General features: G+C 36.0%; 1 protein-coding gene across 4 annotated transcripts in view; it reads right to left on the bottom strand.

The window, feature by feature from the left end:
- The window catches only part of DMD (dystrophin), a 950,620-nt gene that overhangs the window by 365,923 nt on the left and 562,035 nt on the right, over positions 1-22,662 (bottom strand). For all 4 annotated transcript variants that reach the window (XM_030448312.1, XM_030448319.1, XM_030448327.1 and 1 more), the window contains exons 46-47: positions 14,128-14,275; positions 9,735-9,884 (exon numbers count right to left, since the gene is read on the bottom strand). In XM_030448312.1, the coding sequence (XP_030304172.1) occupies positions 9,735-9,884; positions 14,128-14,275 (298 nt within the window). The remainder of the gene's footprint in view (positions 1-9,734; positions 9,885-14,127; positions 14,276-22,662) is intronic.

Raw genomic sequence — 22,662 nt, 5'->3', positions numbered from 1 at the left:
CGACCGGGGACAAAGAGGTTTCTGTGATGAAGGAAGAAGGAAGACAGTCAACAGACAACCAAGATATCAAGATACAGTACCAAGACAACCCAGATACAGTATTTTGATATACACTGAGACACACACATTAGGAAATCTGCAGTTTTCTTGTAAACATTTCCTTTTCTGTAGGTTTTTTCATGTTGATCAGCAAGATAGCCTGAAATCCACAAATAATATCATAACGGAATTTCCAATTTTCTATATTCAACTTTTATTAAATTTAATGATATTTTGCTGACATTTGTTGTAGTCTAAAACACACCTAGGAAACCAAAAGGAAGGTAAAACAAATCTAGAATCTAGTATGTATAAAGAAGAAAGAGCCCTAACTGTTCTAAATACAGTAAAAAAACTTGTCTCAAAGGAAAAGAATAATTATTCAGTAGTGCCACAAGAGCCCTTGATATTGTATAATTATTGCCTGATTGTTCCAAAAACATTTTGAATCTTGTAACTTTATCCTTGACGGGACTTCAGAATTACTAACCCTGTCAAATGATAGTAAACAATGTAGTGTAGTAGGAGAGTACTTATAAATCCTTAGCAAGACAAAGAAAATTGATGGTGTCATTAATAAAAAGGAATATTTTTTTTCCTTGCACAGCTCCCGAAATAATGTAAAACAGTATTATTAACCACTTTCAATGCTTTAAAGTTCCAGAACATTTAAATATAATGAATAGTTTAATTTTACAATATCCCTATCAATATTGTAAAGATGGGATAGAAAGCTGTACATAGGAAAACAGAAGCTGGGAAATTAAGCAAGTTCACGCTACTGGAGAGCACACAAATTTTTGTTCAATTTTTGCTTTTGTGCTGATAAATGAGGAAAATGTATACCAGAGTTTGTATTTTAATAAATTAAAAATAGGCCAATGCAATAATCTGCAAAGCACAGGTCTCTGTGGGAAGTAGAGAAGGGGCCTGATTATCTTCATATTATGCAAGCTTGGCTGCCAGAGTTGAGAGCATGGTTTTTTTGGCTTTCAAGAAAAAAGGCTTCCACAGAAAATGTTTCGGGCTACATCTGACCTGCTGGATCCAGTGGTTCAGGACACCCAGAGTTGAGTACATACCCTGACTGTGCCCTGGCTCTCCACTGCAGTAAGATCTAAGCGTGCTCAAGCTGTTCCCTTAATTTCCATGGGAAGGAATCCTGGGCTTGAGGCCAGATTGGAGCTGTAGCGTGTTCTTGGCAGGCCCATGAAATGGAGGAACCAGGACTTTCTGGTGTACTGCAGCACAAACATGCCACTCGCCACAGAAGAAACAAAAAAGCTGTAGTATGCAACTAATGAAGGATACATATCAAGTATAACTACAGTTAAATCAATTTTGCATCCATTTTTACAGAGTAATTAATTCTGTAAGGATTTTTTTTCCTCAATCAGCTCTTTGTTTCTGCTATTCAATTAAGAAAGTTGAACTAAATAATGATGAGCCTTTCCAATTAGTTTTATTATCTGTGAGATTTGAACACAGGTGAAATGAATAGGTCTGGTAGGCTACTTCACCTGCACAGTAGGGATAACCAGCATAATCTGTAGTTAAAACATCATAATATAATTATATTCAACCAGATATTTTTTTTTTTAATTTCTAGATAGAAAACCTTAGGTTTACTAAAATTGCCTCTTTTGAAGGATGTCTGGATTTCCTGTCTACCCCTCTGTATTGCAGGGCAACATTTAAACTTTCAGTAAAGCTTGTGAATTTCTCACTCCCTTATTAAGTGAATGACTCTTCAGTCTGCCGTGCTTGAAACTGTACTTCAATCTAGCAGAATTTCCCCACTCAACTCCTTGACACAGATGTGATGTGCTTAAATTTTACAGGGTCCTAAATGATTTTTGGTACAATATTTGAATTCTTCTAGTAATTTGTGCAGATACCATTTGAGATCATGTATATTTTTACCTTACTAGCTTTTCTTCAAGAAAGATCTTATCTAGCCATCTGCTTTTAGGCATAATCAGATGGCTAAGTGGAGGGTACATGAACGTCTTGTTTGTCCAAAATTATCTGCAGGTATATTCACATGAAATAAGGAAGGTACTCCTTCTCCTTTAAATTTTACAACTTTTGGATGTAGAATGAGTATAGCTCATCTCTTTGTCCCAGGTGTTCTGCAAACTGACTCCAGACATTAACACAAAACTTGTATAGAAACAGTTTCTTACAGTCATTCATCTGCATTTTGCAAATGAGATCAAACATGGCTGTTGCAACCCACTTCAGTCTAAATTATGATTAGATAGCAACATATTCTATACATGAAAGAACCCATAATATTGTAAAAACACTATTGTTATCAATATAACTTAGATCCATATTAAAGCAAATTATCATTATATTTTAAGGCACTTTCTGCTTAATAGTTCTCACTATCTGGATTCCTATTCAATCTGGGTTTTACTTTTTTTTTTTAATAATAATAGCTATCTAATAAGCATATCTAATATCCTAGTTTTATGAAACCAAAACTGTATTGTTATGACTAATGTTTATATACAGAAGAATTTACACTGTTATTTGGTTTATTCTGATTATGGTACAGTATTTCTTTTAAAAAAAGTTAATGTTCTTTCCCATCTACACTGTTGTCTGTGGGTCTTTCTCATAGTTTTAATTGTTTGTTTCATCATCCACGAAATAAGTCATCTACTCAAACCTGTAAAGGAAAACAGTGAGTTTGGGGTCTATTTAGGGTTTCTTTCAATGTGATGATCTCCAATTCTGTCTTAGTAGAATTCTTTTGTAAATTATCTTTTCTTCAAAGTTTTAGTAGATGCAGCTTTTTTTCACTAAATACCTTGAATTACAGAAGCAAGCTAAAGGAGTTGAAACTCAGTGATCTCTGAGGTCCCTTCCAACCCAGCCAATTCTATGATTCTATGATTTTTTTTTCCACTATCAAAAAAAAAAACAAAACTATGTAATTTTTTTTTCTCTTTAGATTAAATCCAACAGATCACCTGTAGTTTTTCCTTGGTGATATTCCAGATAGAGCATAAATTACATGTTTTCCAATTCCTTCTGCTCCTAAGAACTGCATTAATCTGATTGTAATTTTGGTCTCATAAATCCCAAACAATAGGCTTTAAAAAAAAATTACCTTAAACTGAAGAAAGCAGCAATTATATACAATCTCTGAATATTTTTTTAGGCTGCAAAAGGCAGTTCCTTTACAGCAATAATAAAAAAAAAACAAAACAAAAAAAGGGTCATTGTTTCTCATACCATAGCAATATTCACCTCATTTCAATCCAATTGGGAGTCAAAACCAAAACCAGTACAGCTTTGTGTTTATATTTAGGTTCTTCTGAAATGCAGCACAAAATTTTAGAGTCACTTAAAGCTAATTTTTCAGATTCAAAGACTATTCCAGCCAAATCTAAATCTTAAACTAGAAGCAATCTGTCAGTATGAGCCTGATCTACTACTATCTTTTATTTTATAGACAAGAAATAACCAAATCTTTCAGTCTAAGTAAAATCAATTAATTTTCTTCCATCTACTGTGAAAAACCTGTACTTAGTCATAATTATAGATTTTCATAGAGCTATTGCAGTCCACCTTTCAAATTACATCAACTAACAAAAAATAGGAAAAAAATAAGATGCCTCCTTACGATTTACGATAGTTTCCAATTCTTTCTGATGAAAATCATTAAGTCATTATAAATCATAAAGTCATTAAATCATTATATAAGTCATTAAGATGACTTATATAAAGTGTACCAAAACCTAATATCTGAAGCTGCTAAAATGACTAAAAAATGCCACTGACCCAGCTTAGTGTCATCTGCAAACTTACTAAATGTGCGCTCCAGCTCCTCATCCAAATAATCAATAAAGATGTTAAACAAGATCAGCCCCAGCACTGAGTCTGAAACCAAATTTCTCTTCGATGTTCCACACCACATACAAAACCATTAGGTTTATTTGAATATACAGTAATTTTATACTCCTTCAGGTTCAGGAAAAGGAAAGGTTTCCACAGATCAGCAAATAAAAGAAAAATATTTAGCCCCCTTTAGGTTAGCTTCCTTAATTCTTCCTTACTCACTCCCTATGTATTTTTTGGTGGAAGGACTTGAGTGGTTGTCCTGTTTAGAAAACAAACAGGAAAAAGGGACACTTCAAAACCTTATAAATATCCAAGCATGGAAGAGATGGACTTTAAAAATCTTGTATCATTCTGTGCTTAGTAGCTGAAGCAATTCTACCATAATATGAACAACATTACTGACTTGGAACCAAAAATCTTTTCATTGTCCTGACAGAAATTCGAAGATTCAGTGACAAATAAAATGCGTTCTCCCAGACAGAAACATTACTAAGGTAAGCAGTTGTTGAGAATACATTTATTTTGCCTGGCAGACTCGAACAGGAAGCACACCCTTGAGTGTACCTGGGCAGCAGTATTCTTAAGCTGTCTGACATGAAGTGGACACCCTAGGATCCCCAGCCATAAGGAGTAGAAAATATGACACAAATACTGAATGGGAAGACTGAGTGTAATCCCATTCAAGTCTGTCATACATCAGTTACTGATCGAAGTTTTAGTTCTGTTACATAGTAAAGTTATTGTTATGTTAAACCCCCCCCATTACATACATCTCCAGAAAAATAATTAGTTTCAAACATTACTTAGCAACACTAAACTAAAAGCACATACATTTTAACATTATTTGGCCTAAAATAATTTTTTTAATTATAATTCAGTAGTATAATTTTACTTCCGTGTTGTGTTATGAGAACTGGGAAACAGCAATACGTCTTTACACTATCAGTAAATTTTGCTTTAAAATCTTAATTACTGGTAGCTGCTAGCAACACTATAATAAAAAGAAATCAAACCTGCATATACTTTTTTCTTAGAACCTGTACCATTCTTATGCTTATCCAATAAACATACACATTAAAGATATTCATCAAACTTTATTCTGCTATACGGGAGCTCTACAACTCCCTGAAAGGAGGCTGTAGCCAGGGGGAGGTTGGTCTCTTTTGCCAGACGACTTTCAACAAGACAAGAGGGCACGGTCTCAAGTTGTGCCAGGGGAGGTTTAGGTTGGATATTAGAAAGAATTTCTTTACGGAGAGGGTGATCAGGCATTGGAATGGGCTGCCCAGGGAAGTAGTGGATTCTCCATCCCTGGAGATATTTAAAAAGAGACTGGATGTGGCACTCAGTGCCATGGTCTAGCAATTGCAACGGTGGTTCAAGGGTTGGACTTAATGATCTCTGAGGTCCCTTCCAACCCAGCCGATTCTATGATTCTATGATTTGTCAGTATGGCTGATGATGACATGAATGTGGACTACAACATAGCAAACTGATAACAAAATGTCAGTGGTAATTTAGTATAGCGTAACGCTTTACTACATTTAAAGGAACCAGGTCACTTATTAATTGAAAGCAAATTCACAAAAAAAAGCAACCTTTGACTCCCAGAATATTGGCCATACTATTCCAATTTCACATTTAAAGCACAGAAATCACACTGTAGCATTCATTTTGCAAGGTCCTTTCCCCTCCATCTCACAAGTAATGACAGTAGCAATTGTAGTAGTTTCAAGTGTGAAAACAATATTAGTTTTATTGCCATGATGGAAATTTGATGTCATCACAGGTAATCTATCAATAATTCCTACTCAAGACAAGTTGCCATACATGAACTATAACCTTGTTATGACTTTGTCTTTCTGCACTTTCTAGGCCTCTCTGTTTTCCTCTACACTTGATCAGCCATGCAAAGAAGACCTATACTTTTCCTGGTGGTACAGAAAACGTTCACAAATTACAGCCATGTCACTTCACTTAAATTTCTTTTTGTCCATATAGCCACAACAAATTGATTTGCTGTGGCAGTAAACAGTGAAATAGTCTCTTCAGTATCTAGTAATTAGTTCTACTAGTAGCAGACAAATTAAAAGGCAGCAAAACAAAATGTCTCCATCAAGCATTTATAATAACCTTCATAATACATACAGTAGACATTGTGAGGACTAAGGTGGATAAATGAGGAGAATGCTGATTTTGGCATCCAGCTTACTTTCAGGTAATCTAGCTCATCCCTCTTGGCTGACACCAGACCAAGAATATTATTAAAGAATAATAAACTCCTTCCAGCAAACCTCTGATTCCATGGTTCACTGGTCTCAGACCTAATCTATCAATCCATTTACTGCAACAGTAAAAGGTAAGAAACCCATTACAGATGGGTTATATGCCCCGGCAGGTGGTACATGACAAGAACTGAATTCATCACAAACTCCAGTGCCTAGTACCCCGTTTCTATCCTTTGAAGCACTAGGTGGTTACCTTACTTGGCTACCACAACAGAAGATACTTTGAGCTTTGAAAATAAATGAAAAGTTCTTTATGTGAAGGCATATAAATGGTTATAAAACACTTCATTTTTCATACTATTAAGATTTCACAAAGATAGTGTTATTTTCATTTTTACAAGAAATACTTGCTTTAGAGAGGGTACAATAAGTAAAACCAGGCTATGATTTAAAAGTCATGCTTTCAAATGCAGTCTTTAATCTTCATTCTCTGCTTAAACTATGTTTGAAGTAGCAGCCTATTAGAATCACTATTCAATATAGTTGTCTAAAGAAATGCCATTTCAAAATTACTATCCAAAGGAATAAAACTCTTCATATATCTATTCTCAAGGTCATCAGCACGTGATATAAACACCTAAAAGCAAAGACAATACAGAATCAAAAGCAAAAAGCTTCTTTTATGTTACTGCAATTCCTTTCATACGCTATTTCTTTTCTCAGCTGATTTCCATCGCTGTAGGGCAACAATTTCTGTGACTGTAAAGAAGGTTTGAACATGATTTATTTCAGATGTGTCACCTTGGAGGTTAAGACTTGCAGGTGTTGTCCCCTATTCCCCTGCTTGGCAGATCAAGGCAAAACAAAAATTTGTCATATCCTTAGGAGATATTTGGCTACGTTCTCAGCTGGTGAAAATTGTCACAGCTTTTCTGAAGTAAACAGAATTACTCCAGTGTATGCCAGAGAAGAACCTGTCTTACATTATTTATATAACTGTCATGTATGTTTCATACTTTGAAAATAATATCATCCTGCAATACAAGATAATCATAAATGGTAGATTGTTACATGTTGGTTTCTAGCATAGCTGCCAGAAAACAAAACAAACAGCTAGAAACAAAATATTAAAGTATAATGCACTAAGAGATACGCTCTTAGAAGAGGACAGAGAGACAGAAAAGCCCCAGAGAAATCCCTGTGATCATGTTAGTCCACTGTGCTTTGAGGAACACAAAATGTATACCCTCATCAAAACAACTGATTACAGAATGATCCTCAGGTGACTTGCAGAAGTCTTCCTGATATAAAAGTGTCAAAGCTTTGAGTTTTGACTCACAGTAAACATCTTTGGGTTTTTTTCAGTGATTATATATCTATAACTGAAGGAAGACAACATCCATCCTTCTGTTAGGCCTGTAGATTTTTCACAATTTCTAATTTTATTACAGACCCCAGAGTTTCAGAAGGGAAAGTGAAAAATTATTGAGGCATCCTACAAAATTTTAAGCAAAAGAAAAATATGTAAACTAAGACATAGATAATTTGCCCTTCAGTTTCACCTGAAAAATCCCTTGACAGAAATCCAAAATGGGCTTTTAATTCTTCTTTACATTTGTCAAGAACATAGGGGAAAGATCTTCAGAAAAAGAGAACACCTTCAGAGAACATGTATGGATTTGAGTATTGTAACATTCCCTCAGTTTCTATATATTAAAAAAAATATATATAATGGATTTTAATTTTTTTTTAATATATTCAGCTACCAAAGGCCAGGGAAACTTCTCAGTTTTACAGAACTCCATAAGTAGATAACAGAAATCAAAATGAAGTGTTTAAGTAACGATCTCAAATGCAAATTCAGTATTCTGGATTTAGTTTGTATTAGGAGTAACTGGAAGCTTTTTCAAGTGATCCATTGCAAGCCTAATATCTTGCCATAAACATTACTTATGTCTAGGAGACAAATGTGCAAAGAGAATGATTCACTTAACAGTGGCTTTGTACCTCACCTTTCAGCCAGACCTTGCTACTTTCAGTAGTATTCATAGTTGCTCTGACTGTTAATAGTAACCTGGAATATTTCTGCAGCAGCAAGTGAAAATGCAAAGTTTTCAGGTATATGACAAATCAGTGGAAAGCTTACCTTCAGAAACAAAATTAAAGATTTCATTAAAAAGTATTTGTGTAATTTTACTAATTTTTTTCCTGAAAACTAATATTTTCTTTTTCTTTAATGTTTTTTCTTTTATTTAATCTTGTCTTTTTCCTGAAAACTAATGTTTTCTTTTTAATACTACAGCTGAGATATTCAAATGGAGGTGCTTAAATTCAGTATGCTTACTTCAGCTAGTAAATAATATTTTGAAGTGTTCTCAGTTCTTCTATATGCATTGATTTCAGAAACCCATTCGTAGAGAAAGAGATACTTCTGTCCAAACACCCAAATAATGATTTATGTGTCCACCACAGAGTTTGTGAATGTGATCAATATTTATTATCCACTTTTGCCTGAAACATTGGCTAATATTCTGAACCTTGCCAGACTGTTTCAGTTAGGAAGAAACTAATTAAAATCCCACATCAAATAAGTTCTTGTTTATTTCCAATGTCTGTGGTTGAAATTCAACTGTGTTCACATAAATGGTAATAAAAAAACCCAGGATGGAGCATTCTTGATCAGAAACTCTAGCATGTCTTTTCAGTGAGTTGGTCAGAAAAGTTTCTTACCTTATTTTTCCCCCAGAGCTAAACATAAAAAAATCACTCTCTTTTCTCTCCCCCCCACCCCCCCCAGCATCCTGGCAACTATAACAGATAGATACCACACATTAATTTCCCAGATTCAGCAGTTTCAAGGGAAATCCTTCAGCTGATCTATATTGACTTTTTCTCACCAGGTTAATTTGTGGTCCTCTGTGATGGTCCTCTGGACTATGGCCTCTACCACTTCTGCTACACAAGAAGCAGAAGCTACATGAGAGCACTTAGACCATCTACCTTGCTTTACCAGATTTGCTGTTGTCACAAGTTTCCAACACAAAAATATGCTAGTGCAACGAGAAAAATACAAGAAAACCCTCCTTTACATCTCTCCACAAGTAGGGAAATACCAGAAAGCAAAGAGTGGTACTGTGCTACACAGAAACTAGAACCCAAAGTTCAAGGTTGGAAGAAATATGTTAGAATGGGAAAGAGAGGTCGCAGCTTCCACTTTGAGGTTGAGGAGAGAATTAGGCAGGGTTTCCATGAAGGCAATCAGCATTTGCTACTGCCTTTCACACACCTGAGTCACAAAAACTGGAGTGTTTGCAGAACCTTCAACACAACCAGGCTACAAAAATTATACTCTGTATTCCACCCTTAAGCAGCAGACTTGTAATTTAGGGAGTATATTTGGATAAAACATCATCACTTCAGGCACTAATGGTCTTGGTTTGCTGTGACAATTTCTCACAGCGGTGTATTCAACACATTTGACTTCCTCAGGTTCATTATGCATACAAATGTCTCCCCGTACAGAGAAAACCAATACATACCAGAAAATATATAATGCAAATATTTGCTGCAGATTAAAAATTTAAACCACAGTTATATCATAATATGTCTAACCTTTAAGAAGCGATGGTTAGCCTCCTTCAGTGTACTCTCAAGCTCATGTTTTTTCTCTGGGTTCAGCGATGCACTTCCAAGTGCTATTGCTCCGGTTTCATTTAATCTTTTCAGTATTCCCTTATGTGGTGGCAGCTCTTCAATTCTTAACTGTAACAGACAAATACAGCAGTTAAGATGAACTGTGGTAGAATTTTCAGCTCCCTTATCTTCACCCTTATCGATTTGTGTGTCAGATGAAGGAATTAACTCAGTTCAAGTCAAAATACCCATTGCTTTCTGAATGTAGAAAGCTAAAAAACCCCAAAGAGACTGTATTAGTGGATAAAGCCTAAAGAGAGAACTAAAAGTCAAAACATGGGGTTTCTCAGTATATTAATCACAGTTACATTATAAGTTCCACTTCTGGACACTCAATAGCTCATGTATAACTTTTACTGATCTTTTAATATTTTAAGAAGCAAGCACTTTCAAGAAGGGTTTTAACATTTTCCATGCCATGAACACAAACACCCAGTTGGTATTTGGTGAAAAGTCTAACATACAGTTTAATCACATAATTAGGAATGTTCATGTAAGTTCATAAAAAAACCCCAAATAGATAAAGCCAAAGGACACAGATGCAAGGCATCATCTCAAAGTCTCAATTTCCTATCATGTTTGCAACTACTGAAAACTGTCACAGTAACCTGGTATATCAACTAAGGATAATGTAAATAAAAGAGAGTTTTTGATTTTTTGCAGGTTTTTTTGCTTGTTTGTTGTCAGATTTTTTTGTTTGTTTGACTGGAGGTTTCTTTCTTTCTCTTTTTTTAGTTGACATAAGGAGGTAGGCATGAAATGAGCTGCACTGCAAGTCAACACTTTATCATTTACTGCATTTGGATGCAGTAAATGGCTCCATGGATGTATGGATGTATGGCTCCAAAAGAACAAGGTGGACTGGAAATAATGATACAAATAAGAGATGGTAACACATCCAATTTTGGATAATGTGTCCCTTGAGAATACTACAATCAGGAAATATTTATGTATAAATGAGGAGTGGGAGCCTTCATGCTTCTTAGCAATCAATTTAGACTTTAAACCAGTAATAATGATTGCAATAATGACTCGACAATGGAGGCAAAGCCTCACAAATTCCTTGTCCAGTTCAGTGGGATCTTATGCTAAACAGTCAGAAAAAAAACCTCAGCACACAGTTGTCATTTCCTCAAATGCTATGCAGCAGTATATATCCTAATTTTGCTTATTTAAAACAGAACTTGAAAACAGATTTCTAATAAGGAATGTTTTAGATTATTTTTCGTATTTTGTTGAAAATATATATGAAAATATATATATCAATATCTGTATCACTCACTAGAGCTTGTCCTGAAGTGTTTCATCTACATGGACTTTAAATATTTCCACAGATGGTGATTCCACCACCTCACCAGGCAGCCCATTCCATTGCCTGTCTATTCTCTCAGTAAAGAATTTCTTCCTCAGATCTAGTCTAAACCTCCCCTGGTGTAACTTCACACCATTTCCTCTGGTTCTCTCATTATTCTCTTGGGAGAAGAGGCCAACACCTCCCTCTCTAAAACCTCCTTTCTGGTAGCAGTAGAGAGCAGTAAGGTCTCCTCTCAGCCTTCTCCAAACTAAATGCTCCCAATTCCCCAGTCTCTCCTCATGGGGCTTGTTGCCCAGCCCCTTCACCAGCTTGGCTGCCCTTCTCTGAACTCACTCCAGCAGCTCTATGTCTTTCTTGTAGTGAGGGGAGCAGAACTTGAGGTGTGGCCTCACCAGTGCCAAGTACAGGGGAACCATCACTTCCTTCCTCCTGCTGGCCACACTTTTCCTGATACAAGTCAGGATGCTGTTGGTCCTCTTGGCCACCTGGGCACACTTCTGGCTCATATTCAGCCAGCTGTCAACCAGCATCCCCAGGTCCTTTTCTGCCTGTCAGCTTTCCAGCCACTCTTTGTCAAGGATTGTCTGTGGCTTTTATGACCAAAATGCAGGACCTGGCACTTGGCCTTGTTAAACCTCATGCAATCAGCCTCAGCTCATGAATTCAACTTGTCCAGATCCCTTTGCAGAGCTTTCCTACCCTCAAGCAAATCAACGCTCCTACTCAATTTGGTATCATCAGCAAACTTACTCAGGGAGCACTCAATCCTCTCATTGAGATCATTGATGAAGATGTTAAGCAGGACTGGCCCCAAAACTGAGCCCTGGGGAACACCACTGGTGACTGGACTCCAACTGGATTTAACTCCATTCATTGACTACAAGTCTCTGGGCCCGTAACCAGTTTTTAAGCCAATGAAGAGTATGCATGAGCCACAGGCTTCTTTAGGAGAATGCCGTGGGAAATGGTGTCAAAGGCTTTACTGAAGTCCGGGTAGATAACATCCACAACCTTCCCCTCATCCACTGGGTGGGTCACCTGGTCATAAAATGAGATCAGGTTGGTCAGGCAGGACCTGCATTTCCTGAGCCCATGCTGGCTGGGCCTGATCCCCTGTCTGTCCTGAACTTCCCACATAACTACACTCAGCATGATCCACTCCTCAGTTTTTCCAGTCACTGAGGTCAGGCTGACAGGCCTCTAGTTTTCTGGATCCTCCTTTCAGCCTTCTTGATAGATGGGCATCACATTGGCAAGCTGCAAGTCTCCTGGGATCTCCTCTCTTAACCGAGACTGCTAGTGGATAGTGGAGAGAGGCTTGGAGAGCTCCTCTGCCAGCTCCCTCAATACTCTCAGGTGGATCCCAGCCAGCCCCATAGATCTGTGGGAGTCCACGTGCCATAGCAATTATCAACTGCTTCCTTCTGAGTTATGGGGGGATTGTGCTGCTCCCTGTCCTCATCTTCCAGCTCTGGGGGCTGAATACTTTGGGAGTAGCTGGTCTGAGTAATGAAGATGGAGGCAAAGAAGGCATTACGTATTTCAGCCTTTTCCTAATCCCTGGTTGCAATGTCTCCCCCTGTGTCCAATAAAGGATGGAGATTCTCCCTGGCTCTTTGGTTGTTACTGAGGTACTTGTCAAAACATTCTTGTTATTTGTTTGGTTTGTTTGGGGTTTTTTTGTTAGTTCATTGTTTTTGTTTTTATTTTTGTTTTTTAATGTCAATAGCCAGATTGAGCTCCATCTGTGCCTGCCTTACCAACCTGATCTCATTAGGCCTTCCTAATTTTTTCTCTATATGACCTAACAAGATCCCTGTACTCATGCTGAGATGCCTGCCCCTTCTTCCAAGGGAGGTAAACTCTTCTCTTTTTTCCTAAGTCCCAGTAAAAGCTAACTGTTCAGCCACTGCTCGTCTTCTCTGCCGTTTTGTCTTACGGCACTTGGGGACAGCCCACTCCTGTGCTTTTAAGACTGAACAATGTCCAGCTTTCCTGGATCCTTTTGTCCTTTAGAACTGCCTTCCCAAGGAACTCTCACAACCAGTGTCCTGAACAGGCCAAAGTCTGCCTCCACCCATGGTGGAGTTTTTGCTAATCCCCCTCCTTATTTAACCTTGGATTGAGAATTTCACCATTTTGTGGTCGCTAAACCCAAGATGGCTCCTAACTACTACATCCCCCATCAGTCCTTCCCTGTTTGTGAACAGGAGATGCAGTGAGGCACCTCCTCTGGTATCACCTGTGTCAGGAAGTTATTTTCCATACACCCAAGGAACATCTTAACCTGTGTCCTCTCTGCTACCTTAGACTTCCAGCAGACAAAGGATAACTAGTCCTTAATCTTGAGAGGGAACAGGGAGCTTTTAGGAAGGTCTTCTATAAGTTATAAAACACAGTCATTCTATTAGACGCATTGAAGAAACACAACAAAGAAGCTTCTACTAGATATATTTATTAGCAGTACCATAGTCTAAAAGCTCCAACATCTTAACGAAAATATTCTGGTCTTAAAACCAAACATTTAGTATGGTGTTGTGTGTTTTTAAATTATTTTTAAAAAATCACTCAGATGCTTAGTCTAGAAAAATAATACTTTAAGTAGTTGACATTTATAATAATGTATCCAATTCCAAATACTCATCTGAAATACTGAATAGCAATTGATAAGTGAAGTCATAAAAGATTAACAAGACAACTTTAGAGAAATATTTCACAGATAAAACAGTCAAGCTATGTATTAAGAAAGGAGAATGAAAAAGATAGTGATTAATTACAGGATAGGTATTTTTTTTTCATTACATTTTCTATTACTTTTCTGATTTTAGTGTGATCAGTATATATTTGTGCATGGGTTTTGAAATTCCACTGCTTTGATTTACCTATGAAATTAAATTAATGCTGTGTTTGATGGCAGAAGCCTTCTCTTAGAATAAAATCTCATATACTTCAATGTAGAATTGATTAAGAAAATACTAAGAATGAAACTCACAATACCTTTACTTTCCTAAGGCAGTCTCTTAACTGGTCTTCATTCCCTGGTTCAAAGGGAGTACCAATAACGCTGTCTGCTTCCTCCAACCATAACAACAACTTTTTTAAGTCCTCTTGAAATTCTGATAAAATATTCTTTTCTTCCTGTAGCCTGTAATGAAAATGCAGAATTAATATTTCTATGCTTTTTTATGTTGAAGTGTTTATTCATACTAAAATAAAGAATAAAGAAAATTAATTCTAATTGTTTATATTGATTATTTTATAAGTGTGACTTATTTTATATCAAAACTGTCAGGACAGAACCTTTTAAACATGATAATAAATGTATTTTAAAAGAAAAACTCAAGTCATAATTTTCAACATCACTAAATTCAGCTTCTGAATTATCAGGGAGCAAAAAAGCATATCAGAATTAGAACAGTCTTACCTGTATGGAAATATAAATTAACTATTAATAAAGTTAAAATGTTATTTTTTTTGAACATAATTATTTTTTTAACATAATTTCCCAGTTCCAGATGAACCTGAGAGGTTAGGTCATTTATTACACATAGCAAGAAGTTGCATTAGCATTTTAAAAATGTAACTTAACATCACAGTGGAGAATCAAGGTCAGCAATACTAATATATTATTTCTGAATGTAAAAAAGATATTAATTAATGATAACAGCTTTTACTTTCACTGGTCTTCCCTACTTGTCATGATTGTCACTGTCCATAGAACACATTAAGAAGTCAAATTAAATTATATCTATTTTAATCTACACCATTTATTTACAAATTTCTTTTTTTCTTTTTTTAGGAAACCATGGCTGACTGGTGGCTGACTTAAGCAAAGATTTATTTTCTTCTTTTTTCCTTTTCTTTTTTCTTTTTTTTTTTTTTCTTTTTCCTATGTGTATAAGCTTCAGGAAAAATGAAATCAATAAAAAGTGTCAGCTTCACATTATGTAACATAAAACTACTGAAAACAATTACTGCTTGACACAGTTGCCTGCTCACATGCACACACACATCGTGTGACAAAGAGCTTAGGAACTATAGATTGAAAACTTCTATTCAAACAGCGCAGAAATTTTAAAACTTCTTACTGTCAATATCTGATAAAAGGCTGTATTCCAAATCCGCAAAACATTTCACTCTATATTAAGAAACCCAACTGTAAGTCACTAAACTCTTACACGAAATTTCCTTCCCCTCACTGTCATTTCCAGAGAATAAAAGTATTCATGTGACTTCAAGTATTCTGCATTTGAAAAACTTATTTAAAGGGAAAGAAAGATGCTTCCCTAACAGCTAAGTAAAAGCAATTGGCTAGTGGGAGTGTTAAGTAAGAAAAACTGCAAGATTTGTACAGTTCTTTTAAAATAACAGGTACAGTGTACAGGTACAGTAAAATAAGCAGGTACAGTGCAAAATGGCAAAAGCCTGGTCTGGTCCACAGTGAAAATTCTAGTAGTGAAGAGAAGCATAAGCATATGAGGTGAATTAAATATATACATCTGACTGTATAGTATAAACAAGAAGTATTAAAATTATTTTTGAGGAGGTAAAATGTCTTGCTATTGGAATGCTATTTTAAAATAAAAGCAGCAGCATACAATTTAACTGTTGTTTTACATAACATGCAAACTAGCAAAACTTTTGCTAGGGCTTTACCTGCCTCATACCTTACTGGTTTACAGCATTTCCTTAACAAGGCATGCTTGTGATGTAAGAATCAATACACAGGATTAGTAAACGCTGCAGGCTCTATAGACACCTCTCCATGAAGTACCAAAGACAACACTCTTGTCCAGACTTCACTATCAAGCTGCCACATTCCACAGTCTGGATGCGTCAAACGTGGAACATTTTAAGGTGTTCTGAACACACCTGATATATATGAATATATTTATATCTATATAAATAAAGCGCCTGTCATGATATTGATAAACACTCTTTGGAACCATTCTGACAGTGGTTCCACTCTGACACTGACAGGGACACTGACACTCTGGCACTGTCTTTCCTGGATGGCAAAAGCCAGGCAAGAAGACATCACTACAAAGTTTTCTTGAAAACCAAAAGCGCTCACATTCAACTTACAAGAACCAGTGACCTTTTCAAAGCATCTCCAGCTATTGTCTTAAATACATCCTTTCTATTGTAGTTATAAAAAACCTCAACCAAGCATTAACTTCAATAACATATATGCAGTGACTCTCTTGGATAATAAATCCTTATGAAACAGTATTATGCATTCATGATTTGAAATAATTATGAATAAGTAGCTCACACTTTCAAAAAAAATTCCTTACAGCACAGTTTAAAGATGATCTCAGCTCATTTCTAAAATATGAAACATTTTTTCTTTGTTTACATTCAAGTTTAATGTTTTTGGTAGAATTTATTTAAGCATGTAGCAGTGATAATAATGGATCAGATATTTAAAACTCTCCATCTACAAATAAGTGATATTTTATTTCCTGAGTCAATCTAATGCATTCAGATAAGAAAAAAAGGACTAACTTCTTGAAATATTGATTGTGAATTATAAATATTATGAATAAATTTTCAGGAAATGGATTTGCAGTGATTATAGCTGAAAAAAAATTATTTATACCGCAGAGCAAGTGCAGAATGTATTATTAAGTATTATGAAGTTCAATAATAAATCATGCATTCAGTCATAATAAAATATATGAAGTTTGTGTAAAGGAGATTAGCAAGAGCCAGTATAGGTTTAAATGGAGGATGGCTTTTTCCTAGCTCAGCTGATATATCCATAGATTGCTATTATCTCAAATATTTCAAATGGATTGCAGCTGCAATTTTAGGTAGGCCATAAATTTAAATCTACTCTTACACAGGGTATGGTTTTGTCAGCTGATGTTCAAGAATCAGACAGTGAGGAGTTGCATGCTCTAAGGCTGCAGCAATACAGATATTTGAGGCTGAGAAACCAAGGCACTATGAAGATGAGGACACACTTAAGTGCTTATAGAGAAGTGTGTCTTGACAGAAGACAAGAGGACAACCCTCATGTTCAGCTGGAACTCCCTGTGTTTTCATTTGTCTCATTCTGTCAACTGGGCACCACTGAAACTAGTATGGCCTGATCCTCTTGACACCACCCTTAGAGTATGTATAAGCATTGATTAGATCCCCACTCCATCTTCTTGTCTCCAGGCTAAACAGACCAAAACCTCTTAGCCTTTACTCGTAAGACAGACACTCTACCACCCTAATAATTGCTGTTACATGATGTAATCTTTATGTTTCAAAAGTGCTTCAGAGCCAGAAAACACTGTGTCAGAAGCCTTTACCAAAATTGGTCCTAAATAAAAAGTTGATGTTTTCTGTAGATATTAAACACAGTAGGAACATGACAGTGACTCCCAATGTTCTGTAAAGTTACACAGGCATCAGTAAAAAACATCTAAAGACTGCTCTACTGCATGTCTAGTAACAACTCCCTCTCAAAAAAAGCTTCACCACCTTACCAGAAAGTAAAAATTCAATACACAAAATTCAGTATTTACAACTGCACTTAGAGTGCAAAAAAACTGAATAAAAGTTCTAGATCATGTTCCTGGCATAAGATCTAGAATGTAATTCTAAATCAGCAAACAGATTTGTTTTCTTTCTTAACACAGTATATTCTAATATTTACTAGACATAAAAAACAGTAACAGCCTAGAGGTTAAAAGAACCTAAGCCACTTGTGCCAAATTGTTCTTTGGCAGAAAAAGAGGAGATATTTACTGTAAAAACAAAAGAATCCCTCAAAACTATATATGTATACACATATATAGACAAACATAAATAGAGGTATACGTGTATATATGTAAAGACATACACTTAGATTTATAAAAACAATACATTAAGAAGTGAACACCATAAAGAGCAAAAGAAACCAATCAACAGCCCTACTCTTCTGATTTTGCCTTAAATTTTCTTATAGGAACCTGCATGACTATTTTCAGAAACTGTAGTTTGTCTTGGACTTCTGGCAATGTAAGCCATATCGATGAAAAGCCCTGAAGCTGCTGGACTCTAATTAATTTCTTATTCCTAAAAATTATAGCTCTGAATCTCTAAGGGAGTACTGCTCAGCAGCCAGAAATTCTGGACCTTCCTGTTGCATACAAACTTAATCATTTTGATTGTATTGGATATGCAGACAAGGATCAACTTTACAGCATTACATTTATTAGTGTTCTTTGCTGAGTGCTGTAGGTATACTTGATAAATGCTCTTCTTAAGCCAAAATATGTTATCTAAACCCAGCTAATCAAAAGGTTTGTTTTTGTGAAACTGAGGCAGATGCTGATTTATGCTGAGATGTGCAACTACAAAAATGAAGAAAAATTAGCTGCCTGCAATTAATTGCAAAGGCAAAAGCACAAAACTTTAAACCTTTCTGAGGCATTGTTCCCTCTGCCCCAATTATGAAGATGTCTGAGAATCAGTCATGCATGGCTATACAATGATCTGCACATTAAAACCTGTGTTCTTTAGCCCGATCAGATTCACCCAGAACCCAAGCTCTCAGCAACAGCTTTACTTTTTTAATTTCCTATAGCTTCTAATAATTTGTAAAGCCCAGAGCTCAGTGGAGGCATTATGTGATGGTACCCTAAGAATAAACTTGAGAAAGATAGAACTTTAAATATGGTAATTCTGGCACAGAAAAGCAGAGCATTCAACACAATGCACCTGAGAGAAAAATTTGTGAGCTGTATAGTATTTTGAGTGAGAAATCAAAAGATTTCTTGTTTTCTACCAGAGACAGCAATTGGCAAGATTCCTTTTTCATCTTAACTATACTGTCAGTTTTATCACCCTTATGAATTCAACTGCAACTCTTAAATTATTTAAAACTTTTCCTAGTCATGAAGGAAAGACTTTTACTTTGATGACTAATTTAAATGTTGATCAGTAGGACTGAGATTTGAATTTTATTATCTGAGAAATGTGAGATATTTTCAACCTAAGACTTTCCAGGAATTATTTTAGAGATGTTCACTTTACATATATATTTTATAAATATATATATATGTATAGACACACACGTGCACAGAAAGGTTTCAGAACTCAGATTAAAAATAAATATTTCGTCCATAAAGATCTACTTCTTCATCCTAGTCAGGAACAGTATGTAGTATAGCAATTAAAAGGTCCATTGCAATTAACTTGAGCTGCAGGTGCACTTCATAATTTACTTTACAGTTTATTCTTGGTCTGCTAGAACATTACATCTATTATAAAAAACATCCTGCATGACAAGCATTGTATTATGCAAGCCACTAAAATGAAGCACTTTCTGTACTAGCTGAACCAATTAATCAAATACAAAGTGTTAACTTTATGACTGATTGCACCTTATGAACAAGTTTATTTCTATCACCATAATTACCCTTGGAACAACAGATACATGCAATTTCTGGGTCTTTAAATTCATGGTGACAGTGATAAAATAACATCATATTATTATCAAGAGACTATGAGCTTCCAAATCCAAGCCTAAGCATATCTGGTTAAGGAACACGAGGCACCAGTTGACTCGGACATGGACAGAGCAGCTCCTGAGAAAGCAGCTGACTGCAACCCACTGGATGGACAAGCAGTCATCTGAGCAATGAGATGTCCTTACAGCAGCTGGTCCTCTGGAGCCAAGCAGATCCAACTCCTGCACAGACAGATCTCTGTGCTGTTATGCTGCTGCCTTACCATTTTAAACCAGCCTATGTTCCCAAAGAGCCTTTTAACTGCTTCCTTGTCAGGTAATGGTTTGTTTCATTTACCCTGAAACGTAACACATCTTGTCTGTCAGAAAATACTCAAATTATAGCCAAGAAGTACAGAATGTCATATGTAACTTTTGGTCTCTTACATGATTGCCATTCTCTGGTACATTACTTAGTGCTTTCTGTATCCAAAGAGAGTTTCTTTCTGTTTGTATTTCTAAATTCATAAATGCCCTTGATCAGCTGTTCTGACTGCACAGACACTTATATGAATTCTATATACATTATACTTCTTGAAATTAATTTATTAATACTCATCATTTATTATTGAATAGTAAATTAAAATAATTAAAAGAATTCATTTTCCTAATAGCATTTCATATAAATGGCATTTCACAGATGTGGGACTACTTTGCCTGAACACTATTTAAATGAATCAATAAGAAATTCTTACCATAGTCCATAAAATACTCTTGATATATTTTTTACTATTACTAATCCTTAGTTATAATGGTTAACTATCACATAAACATTAATGGTCCATTTCAAGTCTGCCTATATTTTAGTTTGCAGGTTCTAGAAACCATATGAAATGCATACTGCAGTTCATGTATTTTCTCCATGCTTGCTTGGGAGGTGTCAGCAGGAGATAGAAAATATGCAGTCACAGGAGTAGGACAGATCTGCACTTGTGACTCTTCATTTTAACTTGCCCTTCCAAAAATTGCTGGGGTTTTTTTGTTTTTTTCACTCAGCTGTATATTTTGTATTTATGGTATTTCTAAGATTAGGAATTAGTGCAAGTAGCTACTACTGAAACTTTAAGAATCCATCAAAACAGTAACTTGAGAATTTGGAAAAAATATTTACTAAGAGTATTAATTTACTTCTTTTTCTAAAGAATGTCTCTAAAGGACACGGAACTTTTAGACAGAGTCCAGAGAAGGGCCACAAGATGATCAGAGGATGGGAGAACCTCTCCTGAGAAGACAGGTTGAGAGAGTTGGGCTTGTTCAGCCTGGAGAAAAGAAGGCTCTGGGAAACCTCAATGTGCCCTTCCAGTACATGAATGGGGCCTACAGGAAAGCTGGGGAAGAACTTTTTACAAGGGCATGCAGCGCCCTTCCATTAAAATGGAAAAGGGTAGATTTAGGTTAAACATTAGGAAGAAATTCTTTAGTGTGAGGATGGTGAGATGCTGCAACAGGTTGCCCAGCCAAGTTGTGGATGTCTCCTCCCTAGAAGTGTTAAAGCCAGGCTGGATGGGGCTTTGAGGAGCCTGGTCTAGCAGGAGATGCCACTGTCCATGCAGGGGGATTGTAACTAAATGATCCTTAAGGACCCTTCCAACTCAAACCACTCTGATTCTATGAATATGCAAAAATGTTTGTTTCATTTGGGTACAGAATATAAAATAATTGAAATAAAAAATACCACAGAAACTTTTGAAAAGACAGATGTAAATGCTAAATAGTAAGAAGTTCAGCTACACTACTTGTAAACAGAGTTAATTTATACCAAACTGTTTTCCAGTGATTTACTGTAAGAAATCTAAACCGTCAAAAATGAAAAATTATGAAAATTCAATGTGACTAATCTTATGTTGAAAAGAAAAACATAATTATTTTCCTAACTGTGATGAAATCTCTTAATCCTAAACTATCTTTTAAATTGAAATGAGAAGCTGATCACACCAGTGAGGTTGTGGAGTCTCCTTCTCTAGGGACATTCAAACCCCCCCTGAGCATGTTCCTATGATCTATTTTAGGTGATACTGCTGTGGCAGAGGGGTTAGACTCGATGATCTCTCGAGGTCCCTTGCAGCCCCTAACAATAACATTCTGTGTTTCTCTGTGAATCTGTGATCCTTCAATATAGGGAGTGTTCAGGTGAAGGAAACCAATCACTGGAAGCTATTGTGATACAGAAAAAGAATACTTGAATGACAGTAAGGTATGAAAAATATTTCAGAGTATATTTACTTTATAACAATTATTTTTAAATTTAAAACAGAAAGCTTGTGGGATTATATACAGTTAATTTTTAAAAAATATTTTGGTAAACAGCCTTTGTTGTGTCATTTTTTTCCATAATTACTTCAAACTTGCTTGAGTAGAGATTTGAACAGACAGTTGCCAGGTTTAAGCTCATTAAAAGTGCAAATGTATTTGCAGCAAAAATAATGAAAAATTCCCTTCTATTCAATGGAACCAAATTTGAAGAGCCGTCAGATTGCGATGAATAAAGAACACCACACATTGCTTCCGAAACAGCAAAGGAGTCTAATTCCTGGGCATCTGTTTTCAGAAATTATACAAGAAATTTTCAACAAAGATGGAAAATAAAAAGACCAGACATCACCAGTGTTACAAGACTGTCAGCTACCTCACAGGATCCTTCACCTCAGCAAGCTCCTACACGAGAAGCTACTTTTCCTCATGACAGATATCCCTCTGACTAGCTCTGCCTGCCTAACGCCATGCCACTGTCCCCTTCAGTGACACCCAAAAAGCAGACAACAACGGAGAGAGTTCTGATGGTGCAGTTTAGATGATTTTGTATTCAGAATTATTGCTGGAGTGTAGAGAAGAAGAGACTGACCCTCTTTTGTCTGGGGTTAGTAGCATCTGTTCAAGGAGCCACTGCAACTTCCCCTGGTCTCCAAAGTCTCCCTGTCAGTTTGAGTAGCACTGCTCCTGAGAACAGACTCCAGCTTCTACAAAAGATGCTGCTTGCAGCAAAATGCTAACAAAAACTCAATTAAATTCCCAATTTGCTAACTATCAGTGTATCAGGCTTTCAA

The sequence above is a fragment of the Calypte anna genome, chromosome 1 (assembly GCF_003957555.1).
Source record: "Calypte anna isolate BGI_N300 chromosome 1, bCalAnn1_v1.p, whole genome shotgun sequence".
NCBI lineage: Eukaryota > Metazoa > Chordata > Aves > Apodiformes > Trochilidae > Calypte > Calypte anna.
Note: the sequence above shows the minus strand (reverse complement) of the source record. Positions and strands in the feature narration are given on the sequence as shown.